Source organism: Anabrus simplex, chromosome 2 (assembly GCF_040414725.1).
Source record: "Anabrus simplex isolate iqAnaSimp1 chromosome 2, ASM4041472v1, whole genome shotgun sequence".
Taxonomy (NCBI): domain Eukaryota; kingdom Metazoa; phylum Arthropoda; class Insecta; order Orthoptera; family Tettigoniidae; genus Anabrus; species Anabrus simplex.
The window spans coordinates 8256001-8269493 of record NC_090266.1 but is presented as its reverse complement, the minus strand read 5'-3'; the positions used below and the strand labels follow the sequence as shown (position 1 = coordinate 8269493).

General features: G+C 40.0%; 1 protein-coding gene across 2 annotated transcripts in view; it reads left to right on the top strand.

The window, feature by feature from the left end:
• The window catches only part of LOC136864958 (lachesin), a 1585794-nt gene that overhangs the window by 833567 nt on the left and 738734 nt on the right, over window positions 1–13493 (top strand). For both annotated transcript variants that reach the window (XM_067142366.2, XM_067142365.2), the window contains exon 4: window positions 3049–3192. In XM_067142366.2, coding sequence (XP_066998467.2) covers window positions 3049–3192 — 144 coding nt within the window. The remainder of the gene's footprint in view (window positions 1–3048; window positions 3193–13493) is intronic.

Genomic DNA, 13493 nt, shown 5'->3' with positions numbered 1-13493 from the left:
TAGCCGGAAATGACTCACTCATCCCACTGTCGTCTCATTTGCTATGTAACTTTGCGCTCTCTCGTTCGTTATCTTTGAACACATTATTGAGTTTATTTTTAAAATGTTTCTTTTGAAGTGTAAACTTCCATAATGGTTGGTGAGCTACGTGATTCAAGTCATATTCGCGAAGTTCTTGAAGATGATTGCGATGATTCTTCTTCCAGTGATATAGGCTATTTTCTTTAGCTGATGATTCTTCTGACAGCGGAGAAGATTATATTCCAGAATATGAAGTTGATGAGGAGAGCAGGCCTGCCGACGTTTAATTAGACAACACTCTTTCTGCAACACAAAAAAGTGGTGCAGGGTTTATCCACCCGAACAGGAGTTCGATATTTTCGAGAAGTTCCGCTTAAGGAATCCTGGCATTAGGAACTGTCCGCCCCAAAACAGTACACTCATTATGTATTTCTACTTGTTCCTTACAGATTTTAGTTGGAATCTCTTCGTTAAAGAGTGGCGAAAAGAATTTAAAACTGAAAGAGATTCTGAAGAACTGAAGGGCTTTTTTCTTTTCGATCCTGCTTTGATGTAACTGTCTCTGAAATGAAAACGTATATTGGCATTCTAATAAATATTGGGTGCACCGTGAATGTGTTCATAAATTGCAGCATTTCTGGACGCCTGTGGCAGGAAAAGAAAATCTCCGAGAATGACTCGCAGTAGTGCTCGGCGCTGACGGAACTGTGTGCAGCTTGGAAATTCTTAATTCTTTTGTGAATTTATTTCGGTGTTTACTTTTGAGAACTTAATATTTTTAAAAACTAGAATAAATTTCGGGTGTTTTGTATATAGTGAATTTTAAATGAGTGCTTTTAATTACTAATGGTGAACTTGAAATTTAAAAAAAATGCATTTAGTTTTCCAAAAGCTTGATCGCCTGATACGCACTAGATAAGTAAGTAAATTTTCTATTACTTACATAAGCATGTTAAATAAAGCCTTCTGAGTAATATGGCATGCTGCAAGTCTAACCTTTCCCTATCCAAGCGTGCGTAAATTTGTAAAAAACATAAATGTGTAATCCATGCGAAAATGGCGTGGCATTTAGGTAAAAACACTCGGCACGTCTAGGGATAAAACCCTGTAAATACCACTTATACGCAGATATATATATATATACAGCAAACACGAAAACCTACACTCAGAAACACTTCACCCACATGAAGACTTGATGGCCATAGATATATGGGCGAAAAATCACCGATTAAAGTTAAACCCATCAAAATCCTAGGCATTATTATTATTATTATTAGCGTATGGCAAGGAAATTATATACATAATATACAATATATGCATAATAACATAATAATGATGAATAATAATGAAGAACAATCCCAGGCAATAATTATTGGTTACCCCAAATTATTTTGCAAATTCAGTCGAACAGCGTTACCACAGTTGTCCATAAGTGGTACTCCCATACAGTAGAGCCAAAATCTAGGAAATCTTGGTATAATATTTGACGAACATCTGTACTGGTCTTCCCAAACTATATCTGTGTGTAGAAAAATATACGGAACGCTACACTGTCTTAGTAAATTCATATTCACTTTCCCTATTAAACTAAAGAAAATTCTTGTTGAATCACTCGCACCACCTCATTTTGATTATTGCGATATAGTTTACAACAACCTAGGAGTAGACTGGGGAAGGAAATTACAGTGTGCTCAGAATGCTTGTGCAAGATTTATCTGTGGACTTCGTTACGCTGACCATGTCACACCGTCTTACACACGGGTCGGGTGGCTTCGCCTGCAAGAACGATATACACTTCATACTCTTTGATTTTAGCATAATATTCTTAAAACCAGCCTATCTCCGTGATCGCATAAAGCTCCTCTCCACAGACCATAACAAAAATACCCGATCCTGCAGCACCATGTGTTTATCCCTTCCTGTACACGAAATCATTCAGTGTTACCGCAGCCCGACAATGGAATGTCTTACCAGCTCAGCTCTTAAACATGCCTGTGTCGAAATACTAGGTAAACATGCATGAATCATCGAGTTATGACCTGAAAACACCTCCTGCTACCGCCTCTTCATCTTCCTTTCACACATCTTCTTCTTATTACTATTAATCATTCTCTTCAACTCTCAATTGAAGACGATATTTGGGTGCACTTTATCTTAAGTAGTAGTTAATGTACTCTACGTACGATGTGTATTACTATTACTGTTATTATTGTTGATACTATCAGTCGTTATTATTAAGTGTTCTAGGTTAAGTTTAAGAAAGGGAGTACGTCCGTAACTTTGCCAGAATAAATAAAATATCTTATTCTTATTCTTATTCTTATTCTTATTCTTATTCTTATTCTTATTCTTATTCTTATTCTTATTCTTATTCTTATTCTTATTCTTATTCTTATTCTTATTCTTATTCTTATTCTTATTCTTTAACTGGATTAACGCGACATGAATTCATCCCCACCCGAGTTTACATCGGGAAGTTTTAAAGTTTTAATTTTTAAAAAGTATTAAAAACTTACAATTAATTATGTTTACTTTACATGTGACGGCATACGTCCTGTTGGGCACCAAGACGTTCTATGTAATCCTTGAACTTGAATGGCATTTTGAGCTTACTCGTCAACGTACATGGAAGAAGCTCACAAACACACGCAATAATATATACTTCTTTATATAATATTTCCCTGCACTTCTTCCCTACTTGCGACATTCCTGCTCAGTCACGACTAAAAGAAATATAAAAGTCTCCTGAATACCGTCCAAACATGTTGCAAAGGTCTCACTTACCCGCGGTTCTACCTCCAGCCCCAGGAGACACAAATTTCCCTCATGATAATCCGTACTCCTATCCCCAAGTAAATCAAATTACTACTACCACTCCTCAAAGTGTCCCTCATTTACTTTGAGCTTCTCTTCGTCTGTGGTAAGTCTCTCTCCGTGTACTTGTGTGTCAGGGTGTACTGTAAGTTTGAGGGGGTGCACAATTAGCGCAGCTTGAAGTAATCACCGGTTTGCAATTTTGTGTTTCAGACGATATTGTGCCACCTCGAAACATCACATCTATGTTACATCCAGATACAAACACCTACCTACACGACCTGCACAGCTACTGGCCATATAATGAGACCTATCATTTGTCCAAGTTTGATGAGTTTGACCACACACATTTTGACGGTGAGTAGAATATTAAGTGCTTCAAGTAGTAAAAGATATGTACAACCTACAGCAGGACTGTAGTGTACCAATCGTATGGTGGCATGGGTCCGCTGTGCCAATTCTGAGACGAGTGCAGCGTGTTGATCTGGCCTCGGCCACAAGAAGCGACGTCGCCTCCTACTTATTCACGCAGGACGGAGGAGGTATTAGTGGGATGAGACGGGCTTCCTGTAGTCTATCTCTGCAGCCACTAGCGATGATCAGAAACAATGAGAACCGCGAATCAAGAGTTGAGTTGAGTGCTGCTAAGGACGGTTACAGCCTGAGTCGATGGGGTGGTTTTTGGAGCATGAAACAGTGAACAAAGTTAACTGTAAAGAGAAATTGGACATCGCACGTCATAGCGGGAGCGAGAGGAACTGAGTGTGAACATTGAGAACGGTGCTGTGCCTGTGTGTAAGATTAAGTGATAGTCAATACAATGTAGACGTTAAGCGCTACCAGTCTTATACAGTTCAACCCACGATCCTGGAGAACACTCAGAATGAAAGTCCAGTTACATCTTATTGAACATGACAGCTGCTTGGGCTATTGTTTACATCTACAGTGCGAGTAAATAAATACAAATATCTACTAAGGTAATATTCCTGCTTTAGAAACAGCAGGAACACATTTTACCAGGGAATGTCCGTCCGTACTTTATGGCTAGTTTCAGGAGCACAAGATATGTACGCGAGGCGCGTACGGTACACTGTTTGGAGTGGGTACAGAGGGAGGGTTTATAATTTCGGTAAATCGTACTGTGTTAAAAGTTCTGAGTTTTATTCTTAAGTTCAACGTCATATCAATGTCATATGAGCATGTGATTCCTCTCCATTGAACCGTGTGTTCGGGCTGCCCTCACCATCGCTCTCGTATTGGCACCATGAAACCACGTCCTGGGTCCCCCGATGGAAGTATTTGAAGTTCTAGAGGTTCTAGCAGTTCTCGTCGCAGGCTTCAATTTCACTCATAATTTACTGAATGAGTCTCGAGAACTAAGTCCCTCGGATACCACCAGAACAGATGCATTCTTGGCAATACGAATCCTAAGTTCACTGGCGTTAAATAAATGTATTGTCACAAGAGATTACTAACGATGTGGACAATGAAATGAATTGCGCCCGAATGTTAACAAGATCTAACTCACGACTACAAGTCGCGTTGGAATTTAACTACTTGTGGCTTCAATCAATCAATCAATCAATCAATCAATCAATCAATCAATCAATCAATCAATCAATCAATCAATCAATCAATCAATCAATCAATCAATCAATCAATCAATCAATCAATCAATCAATCAATCAATACTGATCTGCATTTAGGGCAATCCCAGGTGGCAGATTCCTTATCTGTTGTTTTCCTAGCCTTTTCTTAAGTGATTGCAAAGGAACTGGAAATTTATTGAACATCTCCCTTGATAAGTTATTCCAATCCGTAACTCCCCTTCCTATAAACGAATATTTGCCCCAATTCGTCCTCTTGAATTCCAACTTTATCTTCATATTGTGATCATTCCTACTTTTAAAGACACCATCCAAACGTATTCGTCTACTGATATCCTCCCACGCCATCCCTCCACTGACAGCTCCGAACATACCACTTAGTCGAGCAGCTCGTCTCCTTTCTACCAAGTCTTCCCAGCTCAAACGTTGCAACATTTTTTGTAACGGAAGTGAAATTTGTATGCAAACGAATAAGGGTAGAAAATCTCCAGGACGAGGAAATTAGACAGAAGTACATGGATATGATTAGTGAGAAGTTTCAAACAGTAGACAGTAAGCAGGTTCAGGATATAGAAAGTGAATGGGTGGCATACAGGGATGCTGTAGCAAAAACTGCAAGGGAATGCCTAGGAACAACTGTGTGTTAAGATGGGAAAAGGCGAACATCTTGGCGGAATGATGAAGTGAGAGCAGCCTGTAAACGTAAAAAGAAGGCTTATCAGAAATGGCTCCAAACAAGGGCTGAGGAAGACAGGGATTTGTACGCAGATGAAAGAAACACAGCGAAAAAAATAGTTGTTGATTCCAAAAAGAAGTCATGGGAAGATTTTGGTAATAACCTGGAAAGGCTAGGTCAAGCAGCAATGAAACCTTTCTGGACAGTACTAAAGAATCTTAGGAAGGGAGGGGAAAAAGGAAATGAACAGGGTTTTGAGTAATTCAGGTGAACTCATAATAGATCCCAGGGAATCACTTTAGAGGTGGAGGGAATATTTTGAACATCCTCTCAATGTAAAAAGAAATCATCATGGCGGTGTTGCAAACAGCCAAGCTCCTGGGTAGGAGGAAAATAATGTTGGTGAAATTATGCTTGAGGAAGTGGAAAGGATGGTAAATAAACTCCATTGTCATAAGGCAGCAGGAATAGATGAAATTAGACCAGAAATGGTGGAGTATAGTGGGAAGGCAGGGATGAAATGGCTTCATACAGTAGTAAAATTAGCGTGGCGTGTTGGTAAGGTACCTTCAGATTGGACAAAAGCAGTAATTGCACCTATCTATAAGCGAGGGAACAGGAAGGATTGCAACAACTATAGAGGTATCTCATTGATTAGTGTACCAGGCAAAGTATTCACTGGCATCTTGGAAGGGAAGGTGCGATCAGTTGTTGAGGGGAAGTTGGATGAAAACCAGTGTGGTTTCAGACCACAGAGAGCCTGTCAGGATCAGATTTTCAGTATGCGGCAGGTAATTGAAAAATTCTAGGAGAGGAATAGGCAGTTGTGTTTATGTTTCGTAGATCTAGAGAAAGCATATGACAGGGTACCGAGGGAAAAGATGTTCACTATACTGGGGGACTATGGAATTAAAGGTAGATGATTTAAAATCAATCAAAGGCATTTATGTTGACAATTGGGCTTCAGTTAGAATTGATGGAAGAATGAGTTCTTGGTTCAGGGTACTTACAGGATTTAGACAAGGCTGTAATATTTCATCTTTGCTGTTCGTAGTTTACCTGGATCATCTGCTGAAAGGTATAAAATGGCAGGGAGGGATTCAGTTAGGTGAAATATAGTAAGTAGTTTGGCCTATGCTGACGACTTGGTCTTAATGCCAGATTGTGCCGAAAGCCTGCAGTCTAATATCTCGGAACTTCAAAATAGGTGCAATGAGAATGGTATGAAAATTAGCCTCTCGAAGACTAAATTGATGTCAGTAGGTAAGAAATTCAACAGAATTGAATGTCAGATTGGTGATACAAAGATAGAACAGGTCAATAATTTTAAGTATTTAGGTTGTGTGTTCTCCAAGGATGGTAATATAGCGAGTGAGATTGAATCAATGTGTAGTAGAGCTAATGCAGTGAACTCACAGTTGCGTTCAGCAGTATTCTGTAAGAAGGAAGTCAGCTCCCGGACGAAACTATCTTTACATCGGTCTGTTTTCAGACCAACGTTGCTTTACGGGAGCGAAAGGTGGGTGGACTCAGGATATCTTATTCATAAGTTAGAAGTAACAGACATGAAAGTAGCAAGAATGATTGCTGGTATAAAAAAGTGGGAACAATGACAGGAGGGTACTCGGAATGAGGAGATAAAGGCTAATTTAGGAATGAAAAGATGGATGAAGCGGTACGCTTAAACCGGCTTCGGTGGTGAGGTCATGTGAGGCGAATGGAGGAGGATAGGTTACTTAGGAGAATAATGGACTATGCTATGGAAGGTAAGAGAAGTAGAGGGAGACCAAGACAACGATGTTTAGACTCGGTTTCTAACGATTTAAAGATAAGAGGTATAGAACTAAATGAGGCCACAACACTAGTTGCAAATCGAGGATTTTGGCGACGTTTAGTAAATTCTCAGAGGCTTGCAGATTGAACGCTGAAAGGCATAACAGTCTATAATGATTATGTATGTATGTATGTATGTATGTATGTATGTATGTATGTATGTATGTATGTATGTATGTATGTATGTACTCTTTTGTCGGAAATCACCCAGAACAAATCGAGCTGCTTTTCTTTGGAGTTTTTCCAGTTCCTGAATCAAGTAATCCTGGTGAGGGTCCCATACACTGGAACCATACTCAAGTTGAGGTCTTACCAGAGACAAATATGCTCTCTCATTTACATCCTTACTACACACCCTAAATACTCTAATAACCATGTGCAGAGATCTGTACCTTTATTTTCAATCATATTCATGGGATTACCCCAATGAATATCTAGCCTTATATTTATACCTAGGTAATTACAATGATCCCCAAAGGGAACTTTCACCCCATCAAAGCAGTAATTAAAACTGAGGGGACTTTTCCTATTTGTGAAACTCTCGACCTGAATTTTTTCCCCATTTATCATCATACCATTGCCTACTGTCCATCTCACAACATTCCCGAGGTCACGTTGCAGTTGCTCACAAGCTTGTAACTTATTTATTACTCTGTACAGAATAACATCATCGGCGAAAAGCCTTATCTCTGATTCCACTACTTTACACATATCAATGATATATATATAAGAAAACATAAAGGTCCAATAACTCTGCCTTGAGGAATTCCCCTCTTAATTTTTACACTGACAGATAAAGCTTCACCTACTCTAAATCTCTGAGTTCTATTTTCTAGAAAGAGAGCCACCCATTCAGTCACTATTTTGTCAAGTCCAATGGCGCACATTTTTGCCAATAGTTTCCTATGATCCACCTTACCAAATACTTTAGATAAGTCAATCGCAACACAGCCCAACTGACCTCCTGAATCCAGGATATCTGCTACACCTTGCTGGAATCTTACAAGTTGGGCTTCATTGGAATAACCTTTCCAAAACGCAAACTGCCTTCTGTCAAACCAATCATTAATTTTGCAAACATGTCTTATATAATCAGAAAGAATGCTTTCCCAAAGCTTACATACAATGCATGTCAAACTGACTGGCATGTAATTTTCAGCTTTATGCCTATCACCCTTTCCTTTATATCCAGGTGCTACTATAGCATCTCTCCATTCATTTGGTAAAGGTCCTTCATGCAAACAAAAATCAAACAAGTACCTCAGATAAGGTACCATATCCCAGCCATTTGTCTTTAGTATATCCCCCGAAACCGTATCAATTCCGGCTGCCTTTCTAGTTTTCGAATTTTGTATCTTACTGTAAATGTCATTGCTGTCATAGGTACATTTTAATACTTCTTTAGTATTAGTCACCTCCTCTACCTGGACATTATCCTTGTAACCAACAATCTTTACATACTGCTGACTGAATACTTCTGCCTTTTGAAGATACTCGCTATACACACTCCCCTCGTTCATTAATGATTCTTGGAATGTTTTTCTTGGAACCTGTTTCTGCCTTAAAGTACCTATACATACTCTTCCATTTTTCGCTAAAATTAGTGTGGCCACCAATTATGCTTGCCATCATGTTATCCTTAGCTGACTTCTTTGCTAGATTCAATTTCCTAGTAAGTTCCTTCAATTTATCCTTACTTCCACAGCCATTTCTAACTCTATTTCCTTCCAACCTGCACCTCCTTCTTAGTCTCACTACTTCCCTGTTATAATATAGTGGATATTTACCTTTCCTTACCACCTCTGAAGGTACAAGACTTTTTTCACATTCCTCAACAATTGCTCTAAACCCATCCCAAAGTCTGCTTACATTTTTATTTACCGTTTTCCACCGATCATAGTTGCTGATTAAAAACTCCCTCATGCCTGTTTTATCAGGCATGTGGTACTGATTAACAGTCCCAATTTTTATCTCTTCCTTTCGTTCACATTTATTTTTAAATACCACAAAAACAGCTTCGTGATCACTAATACCATCTATTACTTCGGTTTCTCTATAGAGCTCTTCCGGTTTTATCAGCACCACATCCAGAATATTCTTCCCTCTAGTTGGTTCCATCACTTTCTGAATCAGGTGCCCTTCCCATATTAACTTATTTGCCATTTGTTGGTCATGCTTCCTGTCGTTCGCATTACCTTCCCAATTGACATTTGGTAAATTGTGATCACACGCTACGATCAAGTTCCTATCCTTATCGTTTCCCCCTTAGCTGGTTATCTTATCAAATAATTCTGAATCAGCATCCGCGCTACCCTTTCCTGGTCTGTACACTCCAAAGACATCTAGTTGCCTATTATCTTTGGAAATGAGCCTTCCCCCTAGAATTTGGTGCTTGTCATCTTTAACTTTTTCGCAGCTTGCAAATTCTTCTTTCACGAGAATGAATACTCCCCCTCTTACCTTTACTATCCTATCTCTACGATACTCCCTCAAGTTCAGTGAGAAAATTTCTGCATCCATTATATCACTTTTGGCCATGATTCTACTCCTATTAGAATATCTGGTAAGTATATATCTATTAAATTAATTATATTCCTTTCTTTACAATACTTCTACAGTTGAGCACTAACAGTTTTATGTCATCCCTACTTGATTTCCAGTTCCCTGTTCCCTTAACACCGCTGCCTAGCGCACCCTGTTTCCCTGAATGTACCTCCCTAATACCCTTCCAAAGAAATTTCCTAACTTATACGTAACACTGCGTTTTAAGTGGAGGCCATCTGAGCGCAGATCCCTATCTCCTACCCACCAGTTTGGATCTAGAAATTTCACCCCCAGTTTCCCACATACCCACTCCATAGTCTCATTTAAATCTCCAATCACGTTGCAGTCAGTATCCCTCCTACACAGTATTCCATTGATAAAAATCTGCACCTCCATAAACTTTATCCGCGCTGCATTTACCAGATCCCACAAATCCCCAACTATGTTGGTACTTTTACCTGCTTGTCTTGCGTTGTTAGTACCAACGTGAAACACTACCACCTTCTCTTTCCCTCCTCCTTCTCTTCTACTTTCTTCAACATCTGTCTTAACCTAATTCGTGGATAACACTCTACCCTGGTACCCTTTCCTCCACACACGTTCCCGACATGTCTAACGATAGAATCCCGAATGACAACAGCCTCTACCCTATCAACCTCATTTAATTGGTTTAGGACTGTTCACAAGGAATACTATGGCACGTAAATAAGGAACTGGTATTTGTGGAGGAATTGGGACAAATGTTTCAACTTCAATTATTGTAGAGGTTTATAGAAACAAAGAATCGTTTCATGTATATAAACACTACTGAATTTCATGAATTAAATTAACCAATATCTCCTACTGTACACTGGAACTTTGAAATGAGCGTCCAAATGACACGAATGTAAATTCAGACAATGCTATTTGACGTAGGGTTAACACGACTTATTTGATGCTGCTATTCAATTAGTTGTGGGAAATTATTTCAGGAGTTATAAAATGCGGAAAGATATCAGGTAATGTGGGTGATGTGTCTCAACCTTGGCAGGCTAGCGGCAAGGCCTACGTCATCCACTCCGCATCAGCTGATGCAGAGCTGATGCAAACCCACACACTGAAATACTTCGTAACCTTCAATTACATTTTCTGTTTCGGTGCTTCGGGTACAGAATCATGCTTCTCTCTGAATGTAAGATCGTCAAATTAACAGGCACTGGATATGTGTTACTGTAGCCACGTTCTACTTCGTGAAAAATGAGCAAAGGCTAAGGAGCTGAGTAAGTCGAGATGTCAGTAGCAAATTTCTCGGACATGCCACTCCTTGAGCTCATAAGCCAGTAGAGGAAAATTTCCACGGGGACAATATACATACATACATACATACATACATACATACATACATACATACATACATACATACATACAGTACATACTGCCCACATTATGCTGGGCTCAGCTCGCCGGTGAGCGAGAGTCTCAAAGGTAGACCGTTCGCTTGTCGGCTGTGCAGAATATTTTAAAGGCAGGAATAGATGAAGGACCAGCGACAAATGAAAAGATGCTAAAATAGGTCTGCTTCATTTATTAAAAACTGTCACTCTTTCAAAAAACAATTAAATTTACAAAATCTGGGAATAATTCTTGAAAATCTCTTCTCCTCGTGCTATCGTCTATAAGGAATCTTGATCAAATTAAAGCTCAACGAATGTTCTTGTCTGTAATAATAATAATTGTTACCGAGTTTTGTGGATGTGCAGAGGTGAAAGAAGGTGCGGGGGTGAACAGGTCTCAAAATACGAAATTAAAGTTAAGATAAAATTTAACAAGGTTATATTTTCTTATCAAAATCGAGAAATAACAAGAATGGCAGGTACAGAGTAGCAAAGCAACCAATTCGAGAGTGTACAATTACAGTGTTACAGGATTTGGGCTCCGAGAGCCAGACACACAATTCTTGAGCTATAAGCCCAACATTACGATATGCAGGATTCAAAAAAGGGGCAGAAGACCCCAATCATGCCCAGGAGCTCTTGCTCCCAATTACACAGTAAAGCCTCCTCGAGGCACACAGAAATCAAAATTTTTGGAAGAGCAACCCGCTCTCAAAGTTCCAGTCTATCAAAGGCCACACCAAATTCCACCTTCAAGCGGTCCTCCAAGGACATATACACAGGGGTAAAAATACCCAACCTACTGAGGCCTATTCAGTAAAGAAACAGGTCAATTACATGGCCTCTAAAATACCAACTTGAGAGGAGGCGATCTTGCACTCCTACTACACTTTATATAAAACCTGCTTGGCACTAGGCCGTTACTGCAAGGGCTAATCACATACTAAAGAGGTGACTTATAGAAGGAGACAATTTACATTACGTTAGAAGGGGAGAAACGGTTGTGAAAATAAGTTCACCTCAAAGCAATATGAGTGGGAGCTCGAGAGGGTTAAGCACTCTCTATCCCAATTTGTAGTTTAAAAAGATAGAATTGATACCAAGTGTCTTTACATTTTAGGGGAAAGTTACATGGTAAAAGGCTTCGGACCTGCCCCGAGAGTTAAACTGCTGAGCTAGCAAGAAAAGAATTTATTAAACGGCCATTACCTGGTGGTTGAACTGCTGCCCGAAGAAAGAGGCGCTTCCCGCCCCCTGCTACGTACTTTACACACTGATAGATGTTACTGAAGTGGCGCGGAGACCCGAAAATCAGCAGTTTATATACCCTCGTGGAATGTTCGAGGCGTTTCAGGAATGAGGACACCCGCCCACAATCACTTTATTGGCTAATAACGAAAACCCCTACACTAGATGAAGAAGAAACACATTATTGGTGGAAAATTAATTACAGAAATTCCTTATTGGTCGAATTCAAAACTGGCGGAAAGAAAGGGTTAATATTGCCAACTTAAACAATAACTGAAAGAAATTTAACAAAGAACAAGCTAATGAATTCAAAATTTCTCCCAAAACACAGTTCTTTCACTTCGCACTAGGGTGCATAATTGTAGTCCTTCAGTAGTGCCATCTGGAAGAGAATGTCCACACTTCTTACTACAGGCAATACAAAAAATACATCGAAAACGACCCAATTCAGAAACTTCAAAATATACAAGTAGGGACATCTTCTGAGAAACTTGAGAATTAACACAGTAGATAAAGTTCAGACTTCCTCCAGTAGAGGCGTTTCAACTAGCGCAAAGTTTGAATTAGCGGCGTGGAGGTGTACCACCCGGTAAAGACCTCCCCCCCCCCCAAAGTTCCTCCAAGGGGTAAATCAGAAGAACATAAACTTTTGTTTCAAAATAAGGTCCAAGTCATGATGTTGATATAGAAGTTAATTGCGGAAGTATTTACGAACAAGTTTTCTTAAAATGATTGGATCCAGTTTCAAAATTCTTTGGTTACTATTGATGTAATGTCTTTGTGCTTGTAGAATTTGAATTCAGAAGGAAAAACCTTTAATTCTTGAAAGTCGAGAAAAATTTTCTAAGTCCACCAGATATTGTCGTTGAATTCAAAAATAGTAGTAATGTTGATATTAAATGTCCATATAGCTGATTAAATATATATTCAAGGTTGATTAAGTTAGACGGCCAGACCGGCCGCTGCTGCTTGTGTCCAGAGGAGGCCGCTCGGACCCCTCAAGTACCCTGAGATACCGCTCGCCCGCACCATGAGAGGAGTAGTGGAGTTGAAGCACGCCGCGCCCGCGGCGAACGTGCAGGTCGCGGGCCAGTTGCAGGTTGTGCACCGGACATCAGATTTTGGACGGGAGGAGGACTCCGGCTCGCCGTACCCTGGTTGGCCTCACGGAGAGGGGCGGGCCCTTACCCCACCTCAGTGGCGATACGGCGCCGCGCTGCTGCGGGGGCACTGAAACATTAAAGCTCGGCGGCAGAATTTTGTTGGACCATAGTTGTTTTAGGGTACAGTCTTTGTGGTGGAACTGAGGGGCCAGTGGCGTAGAAATATTTATTTCATTTAAAAGCCACTGTGTGTTGTTGAGCAGGAGACGGAAGC